Source organism: Mycteria americana, chromosome 17 (assembly GCF_035582795.1).
Source record: "Mycteria americana isolate JAX WOST 10 ecotype Jacksonville Zoo and Gardens chromosome 17, USCA_MyAme_1.0, whole genome shotgun sequence".
NCBI lineage: Eukaryota > Metazoa > Chordata > Aves > Ciconiiformes > Ciconiidae > Mycteria > Mycteria americana.
In genome coordinates this window covers 7694056-7718270 of record NC_134381.1, presented here as the reverse complement: position 1 = coordinate 7718270, position 24215 = coordinate 7694056, and the positions used below count along the sequence as shown (strand labels likewise).

General features: G+C 56.3%; 1 protein-coding gene and 1 long non-coding RNA gene across 32 annotated transcripts in view; one reads left to right on the top strand and one right to left on the bottom strand.

The window, feature by feature from the left end:
• Window positions 1-24215, bottom strand: part of LOC142418077 (uncharacterized) — a 127154-nt gene that overhangs the window by 53419 nt on the left and 49520 nt on the right. For 6 of the 31 annotated variants that reach the window (XR_012778184.1, XR_012778183.1, XM_075519415.1 and 3 more), the window contains exons 1-2: window positions 5589-5722; window positions 3973-4664 (exon numbers count right to left, since the gene is read on the bottom strand). The exons of 17 other annotated variants lie outside the window; for them this stretch is intronic. Coding sequence is in view for 4 of the 14 variants with exons in the window: in XM_075519409.1 (XP_075375524.1) it covers window positions 3973-4039 (67 nt within the window). In the remaining 10 variants the exon portion in view is untranslated. Of the gene's footprint in view, window positions 1-3972; window positions 4665-5521; window positions 5723-6697; window positions 7013-7231; window positions 7404-7906; window positions 8264-24215 lie in introns of those variants that run through there. 8 more of the 31 variants (XR_012778188.1, XM_075519417.1, XM_075519399.1 and 5 more) reach the window with 7 other exon arrangements.
• LOC142418247 (uncharacterized) lies at window positions 11277-15213 on the top strand. The gene is made up of 2 exons (XR_012778223.1): window positions 11277-14099; window positions 14397-15213. It is a non-coding gene; the product is annotated as an uncharacterized LOC142418247 (long non-coding RNA).

The following is a 24215-nucleotide window of genomic DNA, read 5'->3' as shown; positions in this document are numbered from 1 at the left end:
CCCCATGACCTTGGACAAATGCCAGGGGCACCAGATTTTCAGGCAACTCCTGCTCCTGTTTGGGCCTGGACTTACCCGAGCAGAGCCTGGCGTGGGCAGGCAGGATGCCGAGCAGGCTGGAAAGCCAAAGCCTGGTCAGCACCTCGGTTCCTCACCTTTCTGAATAGCATCACCAAGGCTGCCTTTCTGCCACCACATTTCCAGCTGATTTTTCAGAGGTACTGGGGTGGGAAGGAGAGGCTTCACATTTGTGCAGCTCTCCGGGAGCTGTGGGAAAGTCCCTCGCCTCCAGAACGGCTTGGTGGGGGGGAGAGGGGGGTGGGTGGCAGGGGTCGAGGAAGAGAAGCAATAAAGGAAACCCTCCTTAGAAACCAAACCAAAGCACTGGGTGTTTGTACAGAGCCAGCGCGGATTCACGAGTCCTGTTCTCTCGAGAGACGTCATGCCTGCCATTTAGGCACAGTAAAAACCTTCTGGGTTGAAAGCCAGCAAGGCTTGCAAGGGACTTTGATGTCTCCCCGACGCTCTGGGGCATCTGGAGCCCAAAACATTTGTTTTAGGCTCTAAACCGCTGGTGGGGATGCAAGGAGTTTGGAAGCAGCAGTGAGAGCCGCAGATCTGCCGAGCCCCAGCAGGCGCACGTTGGACCGGGCTGGCCTTCGCTCTCCGTTTTGCTGTCCCCGGTAGTTGCGTAGCTGTCACCCAGCACAGCTTTTTGGAGATGCTTTGGGGCAGGGCAGCAGGACGACCCAGCACCTAATCCTGCAACATCAGCTCCAGCCACTCCAGCCCTGACAGCAGCAGCAAGGAGGAATGGAAAAATACAGAAAGGACCTGAAGAAAGCGCTCTCGTGAAGGGGCGCAGACCACACTTTGGACCCTATTCCCACCCTTGGTCCCTTGTCTTGACAGCTGCACCGTGTATCCACAGGGAGAGAGCAGATCAAGCTGCAAACTTTAAAAAAAAAAAAAAAAAAAGGGAAAAGGAAAAGAAAAAAGGAGAGAGGGAGCGAGCAAGCGAGAGAGTGTCTGACTACAGCCCTAAGGGCTGTCACAACAGATAAAACCTCAGCCAGGCTTCGCAGTTTGAGCTCCTGCACGCTAATGCACAGCAGAGCTAAAAATACCAACGTGTGGAAAAGCAGAGGCTGCTGTTGCTGCCTTTCGAGCTGATTGCGGGCTCCAGCTTCCCGGCCAGCCCAAAGCAGCCGGATGCACGGCCGCAGAGGGGGAATCGCAGCCCTGGAGAGGGGCAGGGGTGCCCCGGGGGTCTCCCCCACCACCCGGCTGCGGGGCTGGCTCTGCCCACACCGTGCCTGGCCGAGCCATCTTGCAGAAAGGGCTGGGGTGGGTTTGTGCCGATGCGAAGTAAAATATCTGGGCCACGCGCTTTTTGCTCTGCCGGCAGAGCAGGATGGCGGCGGAGGGATGGAGCAGCCGTGGGGAGAGGGGCCAATGGGCGGAGAAAGAGGAGGATGGAGCCCACAGCGAGGAGGAGGATGCAGCGAGGCTTCGCGAGACGGCAAAGAGGCAGGACAGATCCAAAGCCCCATCCCTGGGGCTGCAAAGCCAGCAGCCCGGTGCTAATCCCCAAAGTCAGCCTCGTGCGAGATGGGAACGAGCTCGTGGCTGTGTTGCCACGCTATCTCCCGATTTATCCAGCCATCTTCTCTACAGCAGTCATTACACTATCTGAGGCCCGCGAACGGGAACATACTTAACCACGCACTTAAATTCAAGCATGCACTTAAAGTCCATTTTCTTGAATGGAGCTGAAGGACATGCTCAAGGGTCAGCACGCGATCAGCTGCTTTCAGCAAAGGTCAGTTCTCTGAACTGGGGCTTGCCCAGGGCCCTCTTCTCCCAAACTCAGGGAGGGCACCCGGGTGTCTCTAAGCTGTTACATCCCCTCCTGCAAATTCAGACAAAGCCCATGCTCCTGGAGACAACCATCCTCCAAAACGCCGATTAACACCAGGCACTCACGCTCCCCGCAGCAGGTCTGTGTCGTCCATGGCAGACCAAGCGGAGCAGCTGCCTGCCCAAAGCCCCCAGCTCTGCAGCCCGGGAAGGTCCCAGTCTAATTTTGGAAGCCATCAGGATGATGAAGGCTGGGATGGTCTCCCTCAGCTCACAGCCAGACTGCGTCTCTCCTGTGCTGTGCACGCTCCTGCTCTGCGTCTGCGGGACAGACGCAACCATCTCGGGGTCACTTCACCCCAAGACCTGGAGCCCAAACTCGACCTGGGGGCACCAAAAATAGAGTCTCCAGAGCCCCGGTGCCCTGGCTAACGCAGCCTGTGCTGCCTTCCTACACCTCACAGGGATCAAATCCTTGCCTGTTCATCAAAACTGGGAGAGGTTCACCTTCCCCAGTCAGCCCCCCCAGATCAGCCCTGCATCACGCCTCCCACATCGGCGCTGACCCACCTGCGGAGTTCGCAGCCCAGTTACCCCACGCATCACCCAATTCCTTCTCTACTCACAGTAACATTCAAGACACCAGCGCAAAGTCCCCGTGGATCCGTTTCAAGTTGCATTATCAGCACATTTGGCATTTTCATCACGCTTAGGACACGGTCCCCTACAAAAGGGCCAATTTATCTTGAAAGCAAACCCCTGCCTTAGAGGCTGCAGTTTCCAGCAGGCAGCGGTTGTGCCAACACAGCCTTTGGGCAAGGCGGAGAGCCCTGCTAAACCCAACAGCATCGACAACATCCTACGCCGGGGCATGCAGCTGGGGAAAGAACAACAGCCCCAGCTCAACCACCTACCCGAATTTCTCGGCACCTGAACTGGTTTTTTTTCCCCCACACCAGTGCAAGCCACGATAGCAGATCGGTTCCTGAATAATAACTATTACTTAGATTAATGAATTGATGTTTCCACAGTGTGTTGAGGAATTGAAAGGGGTAGGGAGGGAGCGAAGGAGGGAGCAAATCAACAAAAAAAAGTGCTACCTAAGCCCAGAGGAGGAACGCCGTGCAGGAAGAGAAGAGCAGGTTTTTGTAGTAATTACAGCAGCAGTATTTAGGGATGAGGCCAAGAGGGTCCCCCCAAGCACTGACTGCAGCTGGGTCTATCTGCAACCGGCCTCACCTGCACAGGATGGGGCAGGAAAACTCCCTTTCTGATCCCAGCACAACCCATCCAAGCTGAGCATCAGTCACTCCTCTGTAATTTGTTTTGCAGCATGACAAACTCCCAAAACATCAAAACTCTGGCTTTTTTTTCCCCTTCCAAATCAAGTAGACACTTGCCAACCAGCCAGCCCAGCCCCACACTTCTAGTATTTCAAGGGCTCTTCCAGCCCTCTTTTTTGCTGCACACAAGCACGTTCATATTACACCTACACTAGGTATATAAACCTTACCCATCCGACCGTAACCCAGTGTGGGCAAATATCACAGCATCGTCACAAGGGGTTGTGAAACCTTTTGACTTCCACAAAGCCCCCGATCCCAGAGCCATGAACTTATGGAAGGAAAAAAAGGAAAAAACCAAACCTCTTCTTTCATCAAAAAGGAAAATTCACAGCCCTCATGCTTAGAGGCAAAGAGTTGAAAATAGGAGCTCTGAAAGTATGGCTCCTAACCACACAGAAACCGGAAAGCGTATAGTAATCAAGATTTTTCACACAAGTCTTACACCAGACTTTTGATCTGGGGGCAGCAACTGGCGTTACAGTCACCCTCCTTACACGCTTACACTGGAGCGTACAAAAGGGGGTAGCTCCAACAGGGCAGCACGCACAACCAGGACCGCTCTTCCAAACAGAGTAAGCTCCAGCAAAAATCTGGATGTCCATGGAGAAGCGTAAGCAGGAGCTGAGCCCATCTAACAACCAGCCACGATCCCACTAACAAGGAGCCCCACGTCCCAGGGAGATCAGACACCCAGCAGACCCCTTGACCAAGCAAGAACCCCTGCTGCAGTCCTACCCACGGCCCTCAGAAAGCCCCAGTTCCTCACCTCTTTGGCTCAGAAGATCACTGGTAGCCACCAACACTTCTGCTGAACCACCATGTAGCTTCACCATCAAGCTTTCAGCTGAAAACCCTCTAGAGGCAGTGCTGCACCAGCTGTGATCACTCAGGATGGGCTCACACCCTTAGCGCTCTTGAGGAACCACTTTGCAAAAGGGAGGTAAAGGGGTATGGAAACTCCCACCCGGAGCCTCGGAGCTGCCCAGCCCAGGGCCTGAAGGCAGCTCTCCGGTTCTGGCAGGCTGGTGCCCCACGTGGCCCCGTGTTGGACGCCGCGAGGCTGCGCTTCCTTACCCGATGCTTCAATTGGGATTGCAAGATCTGTGAGACAAGGAGCATCTTATGCATTGGTCCAGCTGCCTGCAGCCACAAAGTGCTGCTCTAGCAAAAGTAAAGTGCAGCTAGGTGAGGTTCTAATAAATATTATCAGACTCATCACCATCAACGTGTCCTTGTTGGTCTTCCCAATGGAGTTTCCAAGAAAGAGAGGGGCTTTGGGCTTTCACGCCTCACGGCGTCGTCTCCATCAGGGTCTCATCCACCAACCGGCACGGGGCAGTCATGCCACAGCACTCCCGTTCCCAGGCTTTGGGGCAAGTCAATCCACCCCATCCGCTTCTCCCGGGGTGGGTGCAGCCCGCTCTGCCTCTGCGCCCCATCTCCAGCCCCATTTCCTGCCTGAGACGTGGAAAACCCAGAGCCACGTCAGAGGCGATGCTGTCAGTGGGGTGAAAAGCCAGGCATTCGGGCAATTCAGAAAACCCCAAAACCTGCCTTGGTCCTAAACTCCTAAAGATGCTCCTAAACCGGCACTGCCTGGCGGTGCCGGGGCAGACTCCCCTCGCCCACTCCTGTCCCGAATTTGCCAGGCCTCTCTGCCAGCTCCGGCCTCTTGAAATTCTGCACGCTAATAAAATCCTAACTAATTTACATCCAAGATGGGGAGTGAGTGGCAGCTGTTGCTATAGAAACCCTCTCCCGAGCCCTGGCTCCTGGCTGCGGCTCCAAGATGAGAGACTGGAAGCCAGCTCGGACCCCAGCCCCGGTGGCACTGGGACGTCCCGTGGTGCCCGGCTGGCCCTGCACTGGCTGAACCCGGCGCTGCCGCCCGAGGTCCCGCTGCAGCAGGGGTGCACGGAGGATGCGGTGGCCACCACCACCACCAGCCAGCCCTGGGTGTCCTGTCTTCCTCCAGGCCCTGCCTTTTGCACCCTCCATCACTAAAGGGTCTTCCCTGCCCACCACCCTTCCCTGGCAGCCTTTAATCACCAGCTCCTGGAGCCAGGGGTCTGCGTGGCAAACCCCGCTCTCGTTTGGAGAAAGCAGAATAAAAAGGACAACAAAGCAGAATGGCTCCCTGAGCTGCCAGACTTTGGGGAAACACTGGAAAACCCGAGCTGAGGATCCCACCGACAGAAGGAAAACTTGCAGTGTGTTTAACGCTCAATGTGGTTATTTTTTTTTCTTAAGTTGGACTGATGATTATTCAGTCCATGACCTCTGGGGGGGTTAATGCTTTGGATTGATAACTACACCTTACGTAAGACCTTCCCTCGGCTCTGAGCAGGCTGAGTCCTGGTTTACAGAAGGAGCTCAGCTTACAACATGAAACCTGGGCCCGTCACCAGGGCTTCACCATTCCCCGACAGCTTTGCTGGGCATGGAGACATCACATCTCCACGGTGAAGCATCCAGGAGTGAGCTTCTTCAGCAGAAAAGCAATCAGAGGGCATCATCTCCGCAAGGAAGGGAAGAAAGCAGGTCCCCTTTCAGTAAAGCAACCAGCAGACCCAGAGCCACTGTCCCACCTCCAGCCTTCACGCCGGAGCCACGTAGTTGCACCATCAAGGGTGCTGCACCCTGAGCTCTGCTAGTAGCACCTGGATGCAGATCTGCTCACCGCAGCACATGGGGGACAGTCATAAATGTCTCTGGTCCATGGGGCCAGATCCTGCTCTCAGTTACACCCGTGTAAGGTGGGAATCAGTTCCTGAACTGACACATCAGTGTGTGTCAAGGAGTGGCAAGCACACACGTCCCGGCTACATACTGGTGGGGTGAATGCGCTTCCTCCCCCATGGACGTATTCCTCAGGTCTTCCCGGGAGCAGGATCCAGCCCTCCATCACTAAAGGGTCTTCCCTGCCCACCACCCTTCCCTGACAGGTACTTCTGGGCCAACCCCCTTTTCCCTTGGCCAAGATGTCAAGGATGTATGAAGGTTGCTCGGTGGAGACATCTCCCTCGTCTCCTACGTACGTGCCGTGCCACGTGGGCACCGCGAGTCCAGGATCGTGGGCGGTGGAAGGCTCCTGGCCCATCACCTTGTCCCCAGGGACGGACGTCCCCGGCATACCTCAGGAGCTATTTATTCTTCCCTCCAGCCCTCAGCTGCCTGCTCCGTCACGCAGGGGAAAAACTGACTCAGACCTTCCCAAGATAAGGCAACCACATCTGCAGCCCAGCTCCCCAGGAATGCAATCAAAATAGCGACCGGCAGCCCAGGCGAGGGAAGGAGGGGGCAGAATTTTTCGCTGCTGACTCCCACCCCCTGATGGACCGTTGCCATGGAAAGCCGGCAGCCAACAGCCCCAGCTGGGGTCCTGCTGAAGGATTTTCCCTGCTTGGCCTGAGGCTGGGGCAAGGGGAAGGGGGGGAAACGCCGGGGAAGAGCTTGCATCTGGCTGCGACAGCCCTCCCCTGCTAGCAGGTGTGGAGCTCACCTCGCTCTCGCTGGAGCACCCCGAGATGGTTTGTGATCCAGCGGTGGGCTCGGACGCTGCTGGGCAGTGTTGGAAGCCTGGTGCAGGAGCACGGATAATAAACCCAATAAACCCAGCTCTGTATAAATATAATAAACCCCTCTGACAGAGGGACCGGGGAAGGGACAGAGAGATGGTAACCTAAGACTGGGCTGCTGTCCTCTGAGATGGTGAGGTCTCTGGGGCACCCATCCAGCTCCTCTCCCCTTCAGCCTGTTTCCAATCCCTCATTTTTGCATGAAGAAATAAGACAGTAATTTCTCTCCTGCGGGGAGAAACAATACAGGAGCTGAAGCCGACCCCTTCCAGGCTGCCTGAGCAGGCTGACCTTTGGGAGAAGATTTGTACAACTTTCTTATTGTGAAAAAAAAAACCAACCCACCACGGTTGGAGATCGCACCGAGCTGGGCACTGCATGATGGTTTCTTGCCCCGGTGCATTGAGATGGGGTGGAAAAGGCCGGAGCTTGAAGCTGCCTACTTACACCAGAGCCTGGATCAGGCACTACGAAATCTGCTGCCAGCAGCAAGCACCCAGAGGAGCCGTCACCCCTCCTGCTGCCTCGCCGGGAGCTGGCAGGAGGGGACGGACAGCTGCTTCTCCATAATCATCTCTCCACCACTGACGACATGCTGGAGCTAATTTTCAGAAGACACCTTGGGAAGAAGAATGCATTTACAACAGCCGAAGCACCGGGAAGAGCATCTCCTTCCAGAGAACCAAAGATGCGCAGCAAAATAAAATGTCGCTTCTTGTTAACCCTCGCCTGTACCTAAGCAAGCAGTACAAAAGTTGCTGGTCAAATCCTGCCCACGCTCACAGTCCTGTAGCTTTGCCGATTGTCTCAGCAAAGAGACGATGCCTCTTCAGAGACATTACTGATTGAAAACCCTCCCTGAAGGAGGGACCATGCCCCAGTTGGAAGCCAAGACTTGCTCTCTCAGATACCTGCTGAGATCACGGTCCCAGCGATCGCCGTTCCTGGCACCTCTCAGCCGTTCAGCACCTGTGTGGCACGCACAGCAGCCAGGATGGGGGATGAGGTGCAGAACCCACCCGATAAAGATCCCAGCCCTGCTCTGGCTTTGAAAAGCATCCCTGGCCCAGGAGGGGAAAGAAGAGCTGGAGAAGGTAAAGGGGAAGGGAGGGGGAACACCACCTGCGTATTGATCTGATGATATGAAAAGGGTTTTTCTTCTGGTTCCTGAGCTGGAGATGGGAACCTGTTGGATGAAAACCTCAGCTCTCCCGCTGCCCTGGTTTCAGCCACTCCAGGCTGCTGGTTAATTAGATGAGCATTAGCAGAAAGGCAGCTGGGCAGCTGGGAGGGGCCCGGCTTTCTGCACCCCGCAGTCGTCCGCTCGACGGGAGCGTGCTGCTGTCGGAGGCACAGCTCAGCCGTACCCCCCAGGGCACCCTCCCGGCCCCTCCGGCAGCCAGGCTGAGCCAGCCGAGGGGGACCCGGCCGAGATGTGCCAGGGCGCAGACCTGGCTGAGCCTCGAGCCATTGGGACCCCGGCCGCCCCCACGCAATGTCGTCATTAACCCTTTCCCCCCAAATATCCAGCAGCCACACGTGAAGCCCAGCGACGGGACAGGTTTTCCTCTTGCATCAGCCTCAGGTTTAGCTCAGTAACGACCCGGGAGCCAAGGAGGCTGGAGTGTGGAGCAGGCATTTTTCCTGCCTGCATCCTATCTGGGAGAAATTACAACAAAGTCGTGAAGGATTTGCAGTTATTTTCACACTCCTTTTCCCAGATTAACACATGGATCCACTTTCTGTTCAGCAGTCTGAGAACGTATTGTTTTGTCTCTGTCACAACCTCACACTCCTGCGTCCCAGAGCTTTCCGACGCCCCACCGATGGTATGGGATATCAACAGGAACAGAGGAGCCCGCTTTAATTAGCGTGCACTTCTTAACGGGGCTGCAAGCTCCCCAGCAAGTCAGATAGTATTTTATCTTCATTTTACAGACCTGGGAGTGAGGAGGCAGCAGGAAAACCAAGGGACATGACCAAGGGTGGTCAGCAAGAAGGTGGCAGAGCAATGGAGAGATGCCAGGAGTCCTCCCTGTCCCCATTACCTGCACTGAACCCAGCAGTGACATTACCTGGTGACAGCTCACCAAAGCACTCTGTTTGCAAGGAATAACGGAAGATCCCAGATTACCCACTTGCATAAATCAGCCTCTCTCCCTTGCCATCAACGCAGCGACACAGATTCAAGGAAACTGGGTTAGATCCACATTTATATTGGGACGCAACGCTCACAGGTTAAGCAAAGTTCCCCCGACTGTTAGACTGATGCCAAATCCCACCAGGGGAAAGACCCTGCCCAGACGGGGCTTTATGTCAAGGCTGTACCAGGGACACGGGGCAAGCTCTCGTTACATGTTGTAAAATAAACTTTCCGACAAACCCAGGATGCAGCTGTTTCAGCTGCTTTCGGCAGGAGACATTATCTGTGGAGCAGATAAACTCAGTTCAGCCTTACTTACGGCTCCACAGCCAGCTCCTCCACAGCAGCGTCAGCACTCAGCTAGCTGCTATCAGCACATCTGCAACGCATCCGTGCCGGAGCAAAGTTACGCCTGCTGGTTTGGAGGGAGAAAGCCAGAGCCTTTGCATTGTCCTTCTCCTGCAGCGCTCTGGTCTGGCTGGTCTGAACTGGCTGTGGTGGGAGCAGGAACGCGTTGCTCCGGTTTCTCGCCCTGCCGCTGCTTTTTTGTCCTCATCTCTTTCCATCTGTACTCATTCCCAGGCCAGCGTGGAAACGCAAGGGGAATCAAATGGCTGTGAGCTCCCACATAACAGTGGCACAGCTTGGGGCAATGACCAGCCACCGGGTCTTCTGCAGACCACGGGGGGCTGCAAACGCTGGCGGAGGCGGTTGGACGAAGGTGCAACACAGCCAGGCTCTCCAGGGCCAGAAGGCAGGAGGGATGAGGGAGCGGAGCGTCGGCTTGCATTTCCCCCTCACTCTCTTGCTGTTCCTTATCACTCTCAAGGGGATGCTTTCGTGCTGCCTCTGCCCAGGGAGAGGTGTTAGCTGAGATGCACAACCCACCATGGGAAGCTGCTGTGCCCAGCTCCGGGACCTCCACGCGGTCCAACAAGTTCCAACCAGCCATGTGTTAACCCCCAGGTCTGAAACCCCTGTGTCTAGCTAAGGAAACAGGCTGAGCAATATCTCTGGGAAATAAGGGGAATCTGGGAGTGCGGAGCCGAAGGGTCAGCGGAGATCAGCTCCGTGATGTGCTGGGATGCCCCGTGTTGGCTCTGGGGCTGGCGTCCCCCCGTGCTGGTGGGGAAGCGAGCTCGGGGGCTCTCTCCTTCGGACAAGTCCAAAGGATAAATTTTCCCTGCCGCGTCACAAGACCGAACACAGCAGCCCACACGCGTGACACGCTTCGACCACTGAACCCCACCACCGCACACGCAAGCACTGGAAGCCTCACGCATGCAAAGCGGCGAGCACGTCCCACCAAGTAGAGACAGAGCTCCAGCAAGAGCTGCAGGGAGGACTGTGCCTACACCTCCCTGCCAGCAGCCCATGGGATCCAGGCAACAGTCCACAAGCAGAGCGAGAGCTACAGGCGCCAACGGCCCCCTCCGGCTCCCAGCGTGACTCACACCGGTTGCCATGAAGAAGTCAACATTTGCGTGCAGCTACCCCACGGTGGAATGAGAAGCTCCCTCAGCTATTTGCTGACTCTCTGGGGGAAGGCAGTGAGCGGTGGGACCTCAGGGGCCAGCGTGGTACCAGATGGCAAACTCTGGCACTTCCACAGGCATCTCCAGGTTGCTATCGACGCGGTCTGTATGTGCGGCACGCCCCAGACGATGCTCCCTGCAAATGAGATGTTCAAAAGAGAGAAGGGAGTTGGGCACCCAACTCCTATTGGATTTAGTTTCCTTTCAGCTTCTTTAAACTCGCAGCCTCAAAGCTCCCCACCCTCACCAAGCACCGCACAGAATTAGCTACACGCAGAGCGATCGATGCCGGCGAGGGAGAAGCGCGTGCATGCTTGCACCCACTCGGCACACACCGCTCAGCACAAAGCGAGCGCAAGCGCACATAGCCCAGCCCAAAGCTGAGCTCTGGCAATAGCGAAACCCAACATATCCACGGGCAGTTTCTCCCGGCATCGATGCACGGCACAGAGGTGTTCTCCCCAGCGATGCCCTGGCCCCGCAGTGGGATGGCTGCTCCCGCAGGCACGTGAAAAGCCCCGGCTTGGGAGAGAGGGGGTAATTGTATGCCAGGGGAGCAGCTGATTCAAACCCTTCCTGACCCCGGGCTGAAGAGTTCTCCTGATCGATCACGAAGATGCTCTTTCATTTTCCTCAAGCGTTTCGCTGACGGATGGAAAAATCAATGCCCCACAGAGGAGTCTGGAGGGGGGTGGAGCAAGGGGAAGAAAGGGAGAAGAAAGGGAATGGGGAATGGAAAGAAGGAGAAGGGAGAGGGGAGAGAGGAGAGGAGCGCGCCGGGAGAGGCAGGGGCTCCTGGAGGGGGTGGTGGGAAGGTGGGTGGGCTGCTGGCACCTACGGCCATCGCCTGCCCCGGAGGTTTGGGGTCTCCTCCCCACGCGGAGGACCGAGGGCAGGGCAAGGCTTCTCCCGGCTACGCGCCGTGGAGCCAGGGCACCGCTGCCGCGAGAGCCCCCGCCGGGCTGGTGCCTCCCCACACCGAGCACCGCTTCTGCAGCACCGACGAAGGCCCCAAATCTGTGCTGTGGGGTCCCCCCCGCAGCAACGCTGCTGGTTTCCATGGAAACACCTCCCAGTTCCCCACACGGAGACGCCCCTGGTACCCACGGTCAGATGTGGGGGAAGAAACCCTCCAGGTCCACAAGGCTTTTGGGTGAAAATTCCCCGTTAGCTTGTTTTTCATAAAAATTGCCCTGCTGAGCTCTGACTCACTACGTGGGTGCAGTCCAAGCACCATCTTGGGTCCCATCCCGCCCACGCAGCTCTGCGGGGTGCCCTGGGCTGGGACAGGGATCCCCAGTGCCTCCGTGCCGGCAGACCCTGCGGTTCCAGCATCTCACCAGTCCTGCTGGGCAGAGACGCTGCCAAAAGGGACTTCACCCCTTCAGGGGGGGAAATCTTCGCTAAAAACCGAGCTAAGACCCGCACAACTCATTTAGCTCCTCAGTTTCGGACTGCTGTGGTTGTCAGAGACGGTCGAGCCTCTCCATTCATACTCGCCGACACCAGCACTGGAAAAGGCACCCACGAATCTCCCCGTGGGTCAGGGGAAAGCCAGGCCCACGCTGCTGGACACAGATGAAGAGGCAGCTTACCTCAGACAGCTGGGGTTTTCCAGTGTTTTCTTCCCCACATCCTATTAATAATTAACACAACTGCAATGAGTCCAGCTTTTAACAGGCTTCGCTGCCACGGGCTGCGTTACAGTCCCTCTTCCAGGAGCAAAGGTTTGTCTGTTACCACTGGAAACCGGGAAAGCTCCGCTCTCGGCCAGGGATGCCGTGCTCATGGGAGCCTGTCTCCGTGTCCCCACGGGGCTGAGTCGACCCACCGCGCTGCCGGAGCCGAGGTGACAGAGCCCTGGCAAGGCAGCCCATCCTCAGCTCCTTCCCCACATCCCACCCTGGGTTAGAGACAACTCACTGGGCCATTTTAAAATCGCTACCCTCTTCTCCTGGGGGCTGACCTGGGTGTGAGCTCGCCCGGCAGGAGGACAAGCTAATGCTCCCCCTCGAGATGGGATTTGGAGCTTAAAGGACAGAGTCTGGGGTCGGGGGTGGTCTCTGCCCACCGACGCACAACCCCGTCCACCGGCACCTGCAAAACAGCGAGCGAGCAAAGCCAGCGCAGCCCATTTTCGGTCACTCTGGGGAGTATTTTTCAGGATCTCCCTTTCCAAAGGGCAGGGAGCTCCTTCCAGGTCACCGCAGCTCCCAGCTGCCCGGCCGGCCGTGCTGTGCCAGGCTGGGGATGATGCTCTGGGCCACCCGGGAAGGGAGAGCAGGGTTCAAGCCGTCCCTAAAGCCTAGGATTCAGATCGAGCGATCTCCACGCCTCCAAACACCCTGCTCGGGAGAAATGCAAGCAGAAAACAGGGGATGTGATAGAAGCAAAACCCTCAGCCCGACCAGCCCCGTCTCCCAGTAATTGCTTTGTCCCCGCTGGGCTGGGGCCCCGATCCCCCCCCCCCGGCCCCACGCAGAGCGGCTGCACCGGCCCGGCTGGTTGGGGCGGCCGCAGCGCTGCGGGAGGCAGAGCGGGGCCTGCAAGAGCCCCGGCAATAAACAGCTTCCACATGCACACCGCGTTGCCTAACCGCCCGCTCCCCACCCTGACATACCAGCACACTTATTCATCGGCACGCGAGGGGCAGAAGTGGCGTCGAGGGCGCTTGGCCCTGGGTGCTCCGGTGCCTGCAAGCTGCAGCCCCTCCCAGGAGAGGGTCCCGCCAGCCCCCCGCGGTCCCTGGGGTTGCAGGTAGCCGAGGTGCCCATCCCGCAGCCGTGCCGCAGCTCCAGGGCTGCTGCGGGACCCCCAGGCTAGCGAACACCCACCCTACGTGTGGACGCCAGTGCCGGCAAACCCCCTTGAATCTCCTTTTAATTGGATCCCCAGTGTTCCTCCTCATCCCACGCTGTCCGCGTTCCCCCAGGCCGTCATGCCGTGCCTCTCCTTCGGTGAGGACCAGATCAAACCCACCGGGCTCAAACCCACATCGGCTTCCCCCGCTGCTTCAGTGACAGCGTCCTGACCCCCCCCCCGTGTCCTCTGTACCACAAAACCTCTCAAATTAGGGGTTGGGAAAGGGTTTGAGCCCCCAGCCCTGCGGCAGAGGAGGGTCAGCGCTCCGCACAGCCTGCGGCCGCGGGAACGTTCAGCGGACACCTCCCGGCAAGATCCCATTGCTGTCCCATCCCGGTTGGGACATCCAGGGACGGGACAGTCCCATGCCGGCAGCCTCCGGGGATGATAAACCCCCTTTGAAGGCACAGAGCAGGCAAGGCTCCGTCTCGCTGGCATCCCGGCGGGTTTACGAGGAGATTTTTAGCAGCACCAGGAACAGTCCCCGGATTAGAGCTACAGGCTTCAAAAGGAGCTGCCGAGCGCGAGAGCCGAGGGCTGGAGTCGCTGCGGCTGAAAAGGGAACGCTGCACATTATAAATAGCTGCCTCACTGGCAGCACATCTGTTTCAGGCAGCGGCTCGGGAAGGCTGTGCGTGTTCTGGTTTGGCTATTTTGGGGGAAAGAGATTTGAAACTCACTCGTTATTATTATTGTTCGCCCAAGAGATGTGAATGATGCCCTGTGAATGATGCCTCTTTCTCCTTTGCCTTTTCAAAATAGAAAGCAAAATGAGGTGAGTTTCAAGGCGCACTGGGCTGTAAGGTTCCCTGGGAGCTGCAGCTCTCTCTGGGAGGTGGTGCGAGCACCCCGGTGACACCTGGGTCAATGGGTGGTGGCACCAAACAAGGTTGGACGTGGGACGGGGACAGCACAGCCCTTGTCTCTGCTCAGCCACCCTACAGCCTTGGGAAGCCGTGGGGGTGGGATGGAGACAGGCAGCTGCAGGCAGCAATGAGGCCAAGGGCAGGCGTCGAGGTGGGGCTATGAGTGATGCTCCCCAAAATGCCGTGGGCTCATCTGCACCCACCAGACGGGACTCCTTCATCCCCCCGCTGATGCCACCACGTCTCCCCATGGCTCTGGCCCGTCTCTCCACCAAAGGAGATGCCGGACCCCCCCGGGACCGACCTTGGTGCGGAGGAGCAAGGCCGGGTGATGGGACAAAGGCCACAGCCCCGGGGATGCTCCGGCACCACTGGGCAGGGGACAGAGGGACGTCCCAAGCCCGCGTGCCACATCCCTTGAAGGGCCAACGTCCCACGAGAGCCCACGTGTGCCGAGGAGGTGTGGGGCGCAGCCAGAGCGAGCGTGCCCGGGGCAAGCGGAGGAGGATGAAGAAGTGTCCGAGGTCCAGCGGCGTCGGAGCAGCTTCGTGGCGCGCAGCCCGGCCCGAGCGCTCCCGTACAGCCCAGCAACGGCTCATTAATCACTCGGCACTGCCGCGGGATGGAGGCCCTCACCGACCGCCGCCAATCCCCGCGCCGTTACCACAGAAACAACCCTTACCCTGCACAGGCTTCAAAGGGTTTTGTGCGTGTGCCTGTGTGTGCTTCTCTATCCCCCCCCCCTCCCCTTGTTATTTTTTGTGTGTGTGTGCACAAGAAAGAGGGGGGTTTTTTTCTCTTCCCTGGGAAGCATGTGGCACCGGGGCTCGGATCATGTGAAAAGTGAGCACAGGAGAGACGGACAGACGGATGGAGTGAAGGAGAACCAGGAGAACCAGCCACGATAGTCACAAGGCTGGGGGGGTTTGGAAAGGAGAAGGGGAAGGGTTGGGGGGGGGTGGAGGTGGCTGTGGTGCTCACAAGTCAAAAATAAATATTTATACAGGGAGAGTTTGGAAACCCTATTTTGCATCGTTATAATAAATCATTCATCTGCCCGTTTCTCCCTGCCTACCTCTCCTGGTGAAGGGGATGGTGCTGTGGGGTGGGTGAAGGGGGTCACGGCTGACCAGGACCCAGGACCCCCCAACAGCACCCCGGGGAGAGGAGGCAGGGGGGTTTGGGGAGGGAAGCAGGGACGCAGCGCAGATGCGACCGGACCCCGACGCGACCATGGCGGTGCCAGATGGGGAAGGGTCAGGAGAGGTGGGTGTCGGGAGCAGGCAGCTGAAGGTGCCCAGGGGACTCGGCGACCTCCCGGCCAGCACCGTCAGAAACAACGTGGCTGCTCTTGTGCTGTACGCTGGTTTTGGACGGAGCCCTCTGTCACTTCCAGGCCCCTGGATTTTTGTTTTGGCAAAGACAGCCGTTTCCACTGGGCTGGCTGATCTCTGCACTGTCCTTACGAGGAGCTGGGGACGGTGAGCTCTGCAAGGAGCCCCGCTCCCCCACATCCCCGGCTTCCCGGGTGCCCTGGTGCACCCGCCGAGGGCAGGCACACGCCTGCAGGCAGCCATGCAGCTCCTGCCCGCGCTCCTGCGCTCGCACAGCCAGCCGAAGAGCCGAGCCGAGCGGGAGCCCCGCACCACCAGCTGGGATAACGCTCCCAGGAGCCGGCCTCACCTTCCCATCTCCACCTACGCGCTGACGCGCGCGCGAGACGGCCCTCTGCAAAGGCGGCGGTGGTTCCCATTGAGGCCCTCGAGCAGCATCTCCGAGGCTGCCCCCAGACTCGGTCTTGACCCTTCTGGGTGCAGCAAAGCGTTTGTTTCGGTCGCTATTGCACGTCCTGGTGCTCTGATTGCAGCTGCCGTTACCTCCACCAGCATACAAGGTTTGAAAAGAGCCACCAAGCACAAAGGAAAGGTTTGGGGAGGAGAGGCTTGCCGTGGCTATTTCCAGGCTCGCTGCAATTGCATTTGCCAGAATTGCTGCAACAAAGACAAAAAGCAAGGAGAGAGAAAGGCACGAGCCTGGCTGAGCAAACCACAAAAAGCCCCTTGCCTAGCTGGAGGCTTCCAGCATATGGAAGGGGAGTAAGAGGACTGGAGAGGATGAAAAATGATCTTCTGGATCACCCCGCGATCCCCTCAACTCCCCTTCAGCCTCTCCTGACAGCTGCTCGTCTGACCTGCCCCTCCAGCGACTCCCCGGCAGCCTCCTCGGGTGCTTCACCCCCAGGATATCTGAACATCAAACCTAAATCTCCCTTGTGCTACAGTTTAAGCCCATAATTTCTTGTCCTACCCACCACAGGACACAGAGAATCGTTTATTCCTATCCTGTTTGCAGCAGCCACTGACATATTTTTGAAGGCTGTTATCACATTTCACCTTCAGTCTTAGACCTTTTCATGAAAGATGGAACAGAAACACAGGTTTGTGACAGGGAGGAAGGACAGAATAACAAAGAGGTTTTTCTGGATCACACGTGGAAACCAGGAAAGGCAGTGGAAAGGCAGGGAGCCAAGGAACGGGCAAGGAGCAGCCTGTAGCACTGAGGAGAAGCCCAAGTGCCACCAGCCGAGTTCAGGACGCAAGGGGAGATGCTGGAGACACGGATCAGCGGAGAGGAAAAGAGACGACACGAGGGTCATAGCGACACGGTGCAGAGCACCGGGACAAAACGGGCCCGGGGCTGCCACGCAGGGTGATGTGGCAGTGCCGGAACGGGGCGTTGGGACTTGGCTGCAAGCGGGGGAGAGAGCTAGCTAGCCTTGCTTTTGCTGGTACCGTTATTTACGGCAGGTAATGCGCCAGCTCGGTCCTGAGGTCCTGGAAAGGTACAATGGAGAACCACCGACATGAATGGCAGGCACCTAACAGCGCGATCCAATATGCTTATCGTGCCTTTGCACGGCCGCACGTGTCAAAAGTACTTACAAGAAGGAGATAATCTAATTTGATAAGGGAGAGGGTAGAGGAGTAACACTGTGGGCACAGATATCAGGAGCAGAAAACAAAGGAGAGACTGCAGCAGGCATCTGCTACAGACCCCCAGGACTCGGAGGAGAGAAAGAAAGAACAAAAAGATTCCTGAACCAACTATCAAAGAGCCCGCAAACACAGGATACTTGTACTCAGGGGGCACTTTAACCACCCAGACATCTGTTGGGCGACAAACACATCAAAACGTAGTCAGAACGGTTTCTTCGTTATGTAGAGGACAATTTACAGATGAAGGAAGTAGAAAGGCTCCACGAATCTACTCACCAATAAAAAGAAACTGTTAAAAAAGCAACGGTAATAGGGGAAGTTTGGAGCCTGTGATCACAAGCGACACAAACCCACCGGAGCGAGGACACGGCAGTGTGAGATATTTACTTCGCGGCAAACGCATTGCAAGGGGAACTAAGGGACAGCCAAGAGCAGCAGAGCTGGAGCTGCTTGCGGCAGGTCTGCGCTTGCCCCCTCCGACAACACGGCTGTCGATAAGGGACAGGACAAGCCTCCCAAATGTGATGGAAGGCAAAGAAGCAGAAGGAACAGCCCTTCGCATCAGGGACAGCCCTAACCGTGGGCGGTGGTCCCAGCGAGCGGGGCAGCCTGCGATGCCACCCCGGCTAGCAGCTACAGCGTGTCTCAAGATTGCCAAAGGCAGGCGTTTGCCCGGAGCACGGGGGAGGTAAAGGCAGGAGCAGGCAGCCCATAAGAGCTCATCTCCCGAACAGCGAGACTTTCCGTGCCTGTTGCATGAATGCAACCAGCTCTTGCACATCACCGCAGGAGCTGAGCACCTCCAAACACCGGGTCCCTTCTTGAACGTCACCCCTGGATCCCTCTAACTCTGTGCCAAAAGCGGAGACAAGGTCTGATTTTTACGGACCAGAGCCCCAGCACAAGGTCTGTGCGCTGCCGTGGCTCCTGCCCGTCCCTCCGCAGAGGCGGGGGCACAGCCGTGCTACCGCGTGGAGAGGGGTTTCACAACATCCAGCACTAGAGACACAAAACACTCTTGCAAAACTAGGAGATGCAAAAGTAAACACATCTGACAAGTCCGTACCGCAGCAGAGGGGGTTTCCCAGCACGCAAAGCCCTTTGGCTTCTAGAAAGGAAAGTAACTTTGTCTATGAACTGCTCGAAGAGTTCGGAAAAGATCTGGCTTCAGCCATATTATCCGTGCTCCACGGAGAGCCCCGGGCTCTGGGGGCACAAGCAGCAGGAGGCTGCCCGTGGCTACCTCCCGCCCTGGGGCACGTGGCCCCTGGCTCCCCACAGCCCTCCTGCCCTGCACCCTGCATCCCCGACCAGCCACGGCAGCTCGGTAAATTCAGGCTTTGGCACTCTATAATGGGGTTCAAAACTAGCCCGGTTTTAAAGGTGTTTTGTGTTTAAGGTTAAAATAGTGAACGACTTGAAGCGCCTAAAATTAACCTGAAAATCTGGCCCTTTGGCATTTAAAGGACCTAAATTTCGCTGAAGGAGATGGGACGCAGCGTGAGCCTCCATTTCCCCTCCAGAGTCATCTGGGCAATGAAGGGATGTGTCATCCCCTGCTTCCCACACCCGGAGCAAGGACCCCCTCAGCCTTCACCGTTACCTCCGAGCAGACGCAGACACTGGAGATCTGCAACCTCAAACAGCGTAACTTTAAAAAGTACCATCACTTGGGGACAGGAAAATCTCCCCTACTTTTGGCCATGTTTCCAAAGGTGGTTCCACATTTTGGCCTTAGCTGGAGCACACAGTTTCCCGTTTTACTTATACAAACGTAGCTCTGGGTATATGAGTGTCCAAGTTTCACAGGTGTCGGTTTTGGAAAAATAGAGCTATTAAAAAAGGAAGGAAAAGAAAGTAGCAGCAGCCATATACTGCCCCTTTGCAGGGAACAACTCTGGACATCTTGCTCCTTGTTTATTAAAAAAGAAAAGCCAACATTGCTTTCCAGGCCTGAAACCCTGACTTCAGTTACAACACGTGTCTATTTATCAGGAGAAAAGCTGAGTATTTCCGCTATCACAAGATTATTGCCAGTGCTTGGATTTTTCCCTAACCTCCAGCTAAAATCCTCTGAGCTGACGCTCTGAAAATGGAACGGCATACGAAAAACGCTCCCTGACTCTCAGAGTTGGAGGCCCCCCCCTTTCTCCCAATAAACAATTTTGCATATATTTAAACCTCCTTCCTCTGGTTTCCCAACTCCTCCACCCTCCCCAGCAAAGAAATTATGAAAATCCGTCATTTCTCTCTTTTTCCCTTGCACCTCCATCTATCAGCGTTTCAAAGGCAGTCTCCTCGAATGCAGAGCGGAGCAGGAGATGGGCAGCGGTAATGGGAATGTGCTCCTGACTGTGCAAACCCACACAGAGAGTGAGGACAGGAGAGACTGCATTTGCATACATATTAAACGAGAGCAGTAAAAAATGCAGACGTGCAAACCATTTGGACATGGCTCGCCTCGGCGATGCGCCCTGCAAGGGAATCAATCTTCTGCGTTCTTAAAGGGAAAAACCTGTTACGGAGCGAAAAGCAAAGCCAGAGAGACGTCCGCTTGCAAACACGGTCAAGGCTTCGAGACCATCTGACCTTCTGCCTTCGCTCGCAAAGACCTGCCGTGCAAAGGCTGTCGCGTAGGAGGGTGAGACCCCAGTGGGAGTTTCCATCTCCGGCTGCTGCCCCTGCCCTGGTTTCAGCAGGGCAAGCTGGCGCCTTGGTCCTCTCCCCATCATCACCAAGGGGAGGAGAGCTGGTGGGACCCCCATCCCCAGCCAACCCCGTGGCTCCCTGCTTGAGCTGGAGCAAGATATTTTCACATCGGCCAAGCCCTCAGGTGAGGGCAGCACAGAGACCTCCCTGAAGTGGCCTGAGCTGGGCTCCACGGAAGAAATAAGTGACACCTGGGTGTGCTGAAGAAGCCCAACCTCTGCGTCCCGGTACCTTCACCGACTGTTGTCAGTACAAGTGCCACGTCCCGCTTTGGCCTTGGGTGTGATCCCAGTAACGGCGAGCTCCAGAAAGCAAGGCAATGAGCCTGGAGAGCGTGACTCCCCGAAATGGCTTTGGTCCAAAGTTTTTGGGAGTCCCTTTGCTGACCTCATGGAGCTTCGCATCCACCCTACCACACGCCGGCTGCACGCACAGCAGCATTGCGCATGCAAGCGTCACCCATGGTCAGGATCTACCTTGCCCTGGAAAGCCCCAACCCGACCTCACCTCCACTTGTCCCAATGCCCTGCTTAAGGACATTCCCAAGATAGGATTTACACCCAAGACAACAAGTAAGTACAGCGGAGCTTACGGAGTAGATCATTCGTAGGTGTCTGCGAGGGTACGGATCTAACGAGGCAAATCACGCAGGCAAACCTACTGATTTCAAAGTCTGCAGGTTCAGACGCATAAAAAGTGCAAAATCAGTAACTTTTATATTGCCACTCAAGGAACCACAAAGATAAAAGCAATATTCTGGGAGTGAAGATGCCATGAATATTTCTCATCTGCACTTATAAGGGATATTTGGGACCAATGGCTTGATTCTGCGTTAGCCTTGTTCAAATGAGATAATTTACATTCCCTGCCAGCTGAAAACAGGCTGTCAACATATTTACTTGTGTCAGGTTTCACTTTCCAACCGCAGCGCTAAAAACCACTAGGTGCATGGGAAGGTGGGCAGCGGAGAGGTCCGGGACCAGGCAGGAACAGCGAGGACGGGGTCCAGCGCGGACACCTTGGTACGCTCCAAGCTTGGTACGCAGCAAAGCGTAAAGGTCCTGCAGGGAGGGACACCAGGATGCATCAGCAGCTGCTGCTTTGCATCGTGTCCTCCCAGCTTCCCCCTGCAATGGTCGCTTCTGGAAAGCCAGGAGCTTGCCAGGCTCAGCTGTCCATCCCTGAAGGTCCCGAGGCTGCAGACAGACAACTGGACATACCTCCCGCTCAAGCGTCGTGTCCTGTTAGTGCAGGCACCACCTCCTGCTGACCGAGCCTCACCGCCCAGCAGGGTTTGGCCCTTCTGCTCCTGTGGGAAAGGCTGTCTGGAGCCTCCCTTCTCCTCCTCTCTCCAGCTATCCCTTGCTATGGCCAGATCTAATCTAACCGCCCGCTTCTACGTGGCTGACTCCCCCCCGCCTGCCTTTGCACCTATAGCCCAAAGGACACGAAGGGGGAACATGCTGCCAGCATCTGCCTGGCTTTTGGCAGACCCTTCCCCACCGACCCCCAGAAACATCACTTCTTCCAGGTCCCCCGAGCCCGGGGTAGCAAGGCAGCGTTTAACCGTCTTCTGCTTCGCTACCACCCTCCAGCCTCTCCAAACAAGGCAGTCTCGGGGTGGGAAGGCAAACGAAATGGGCTTCCCAGTAGCCTTTCCAGCGTGGATTCTCTGGTGTCTCATAAGGGTTGAGTTCCCATGCAGCTATGGAGCGCTTGAGTCTCTCCTCTTTACCCACCCACCCATTTTCACAAGGCTGGAGGGAACCGTACGAGAGCTCTACCCTTCAGCCAAACGTATTTGAAACTCGTCGCTGGGTAAAAAACAGGGGGAGGCGGGAACAAACGGAGAGAGAGAGAAAGAGAGACACGTATGTGCACATGCACAGACTGGATCACAGAGGCCCTATTCCCTTAAAGAAAGGGAAAAAAAAAATAAAAAAACAAAGTAAGACTACAGTAGCAACATGCACCAGCTGAGCTGTTGGCTCGCTTGTACGCTGCTCATTCCCACCCCTCTGCCTCAGCTGCTGGGGATTTACAGGCACGAAGGATGTGGGGAGGGTTAGTTCATCTGCACATGAGTGTTTCTACAGTGCCCTGCACAAGAGTGGCCCGGTTCCCAATAGCAAGCGACAATTCAGAAACATTTGGGGCTGTTAATTATATTCTGATGGAATATTTTTTCAATAGCAATGCCCCCGTGAAAGGGCAGTGGTGAGAATCTCCTAGAGGGAACCCAGGGATTTCCACCCAGAAACGGGCCCCCTGCCTCGCCGGAGAAACATGAAGGCAAAAGGAAGCGGAGTTCGACAAAACAACAGAAAAACAACTTATTGAATAGCTGTCATTTGGCAAGTATAAATATATTAGTGATTGTGTTGATATTAGGCTCATATCAAAGGAGATTAATTTGATAATTGCATGTGCAGAGAAAGAAAAAAAAACCACAATCAAGTCTATTGCCACTGGCATCCAAAACGCCTCCCTTGGTTAAATCAATTTCCTTTTTTAACTTAATTTGAGCTAATAAGAAAGTGATGGTGTAGCCATAATCCAAAAACACCCCCCCCCACATTTATTCCCTTTTTGACTGATCTTATTTTGGCATCAGCCTGACAGCCCAGAGCAACCAAGGGCCAAGGAGTTTATTTGTCAGTTTGGAGTAGTTTAAGAGACAGTAGAAAAATGGAAATTCTTTTGCTGAGAAACTTGTCTGTGAGCTTCCCCAGCGACACAGCGTGTGACCTCCCGCGTGCGCTAGGTCCTCGCGCAGGACCCGCGTCCCAGAGGTAGTCAGCGATGTCAAACTCACCCCGCAAATGGCCCCAAATGACATTTTTAGAGAGGCTCCGTTATCTGAGACTACAAAATTAGCACCGTATAACAGCCTTGGTCTGCAAGATGGTTCCTGCCAATGTCAATGGCAGTGCTGTATGAAGATCAAAGGTAAAGCACAGTCCTTCAGCGACAGCAAACGTTTTGGCTGGTGGGAGAGCGTGGGGAGAGCACGGCAAAGCCAGCAGCAGTCCCTGCCCTGGTCAGAAGCAGCCCCATTGAACCTCAGAAAGCTCCAGAGTGGAAAAATTATTTCTGCCATTTGCCTAAATTAGGGAACCCACATGCACAATTCTTCAGGAATATCCAGGAGTCATTTATCTGAAAATTTAGCAATAAACACATTGCCCTTCTGGCAAAGAGCTAACAACCCTGAGAGTGAACCGGAGGTCTCGCTCTTGCTGCGGGATTTCTCCCAGTGACACCATGTTCCCACTTGGAGACAAGTTTCTTTGTTTGCTTTTCCCCAGTTATATAAGGGACATAAATTTTTGTTGCAGAGAGAACTCCAGGCAATCTGCATCTCCCTCAAAGTCTGCATCTCCCTCCAAGGCTTCTCGCTATGTTTCGGCTTGAATACTACTGCTGCTGCTGCAATTTTCCAGCTCCTGCCTGCGTCTGCACTAAACCCTCTCCCCTGCCCTGGAAAGCAGCAGCCTGCCCGAAATACAGCTCTCCGTCAGGTCTAACCCCACGGGAGCGGGCAGAGCCCTTTGCCACCCTCCCATCCCCAGCCCGTGGCATCACAGAGGCAAAGACGTGAGAACAGATGAGCTACAAAACCTTGGGCCGGCACAAGGACATGCCCAGAGATGCTCCCCCGTGCAAGAGCATCTCGGGCAAGCGTCTCGGCGGAGCTCAGGCTGCTGCTTTGCAGCTCAGCTCTTTTCTGACCAGTCTCCTCCAGCCCCCTCCAGCAGGGACCTCCCGGCAGGTCCCTGATCCCCAGCCCCATCACTCGGCGCTGAAGGAACGAGGCAGGGGAGGGGAGGCCGTGCTGGGACGGCTCTCGCAGCGCTCCGGCGAGAGCTGGGTGCTCTCGAGGGCTGGGTGCTCTCGGCCGGCTGGCGCCGCATTGCACACATACCAGCAAACCTCAGCCCAGCAGCCCCGGAAGGGGAACGCGGCAGCCAGCAGCAGCTCCCAGGCCAGCGAGAAAGCCTTAACCCCTTCCCCGCTACGGCCAAGAAGCTCCTCGAGAGCCAGGAGGCAGCAGGAGAAAGGAATCCACCCTAAGGCCAAGCATCCAAATGCTGCATCCCTCCCTCCCTAAAAAAATCCCAGCAATACCCTAAAAAATCCCTGGGAACGCAGCCCTCCTCTTCCCCTTCCCATGGCCCGACAGGGAGGCAGGGGACAATCCTCACCCCTGGCCAAAAGCCACCCACGCTCCCAGCAGCCAGCACAGCCCCAGGCGACGCGGAGCCCTCCCCAGTGCCCGAGGTACCCCTCCACGCGGGGCCAGCCACGCCTGGCAGATGG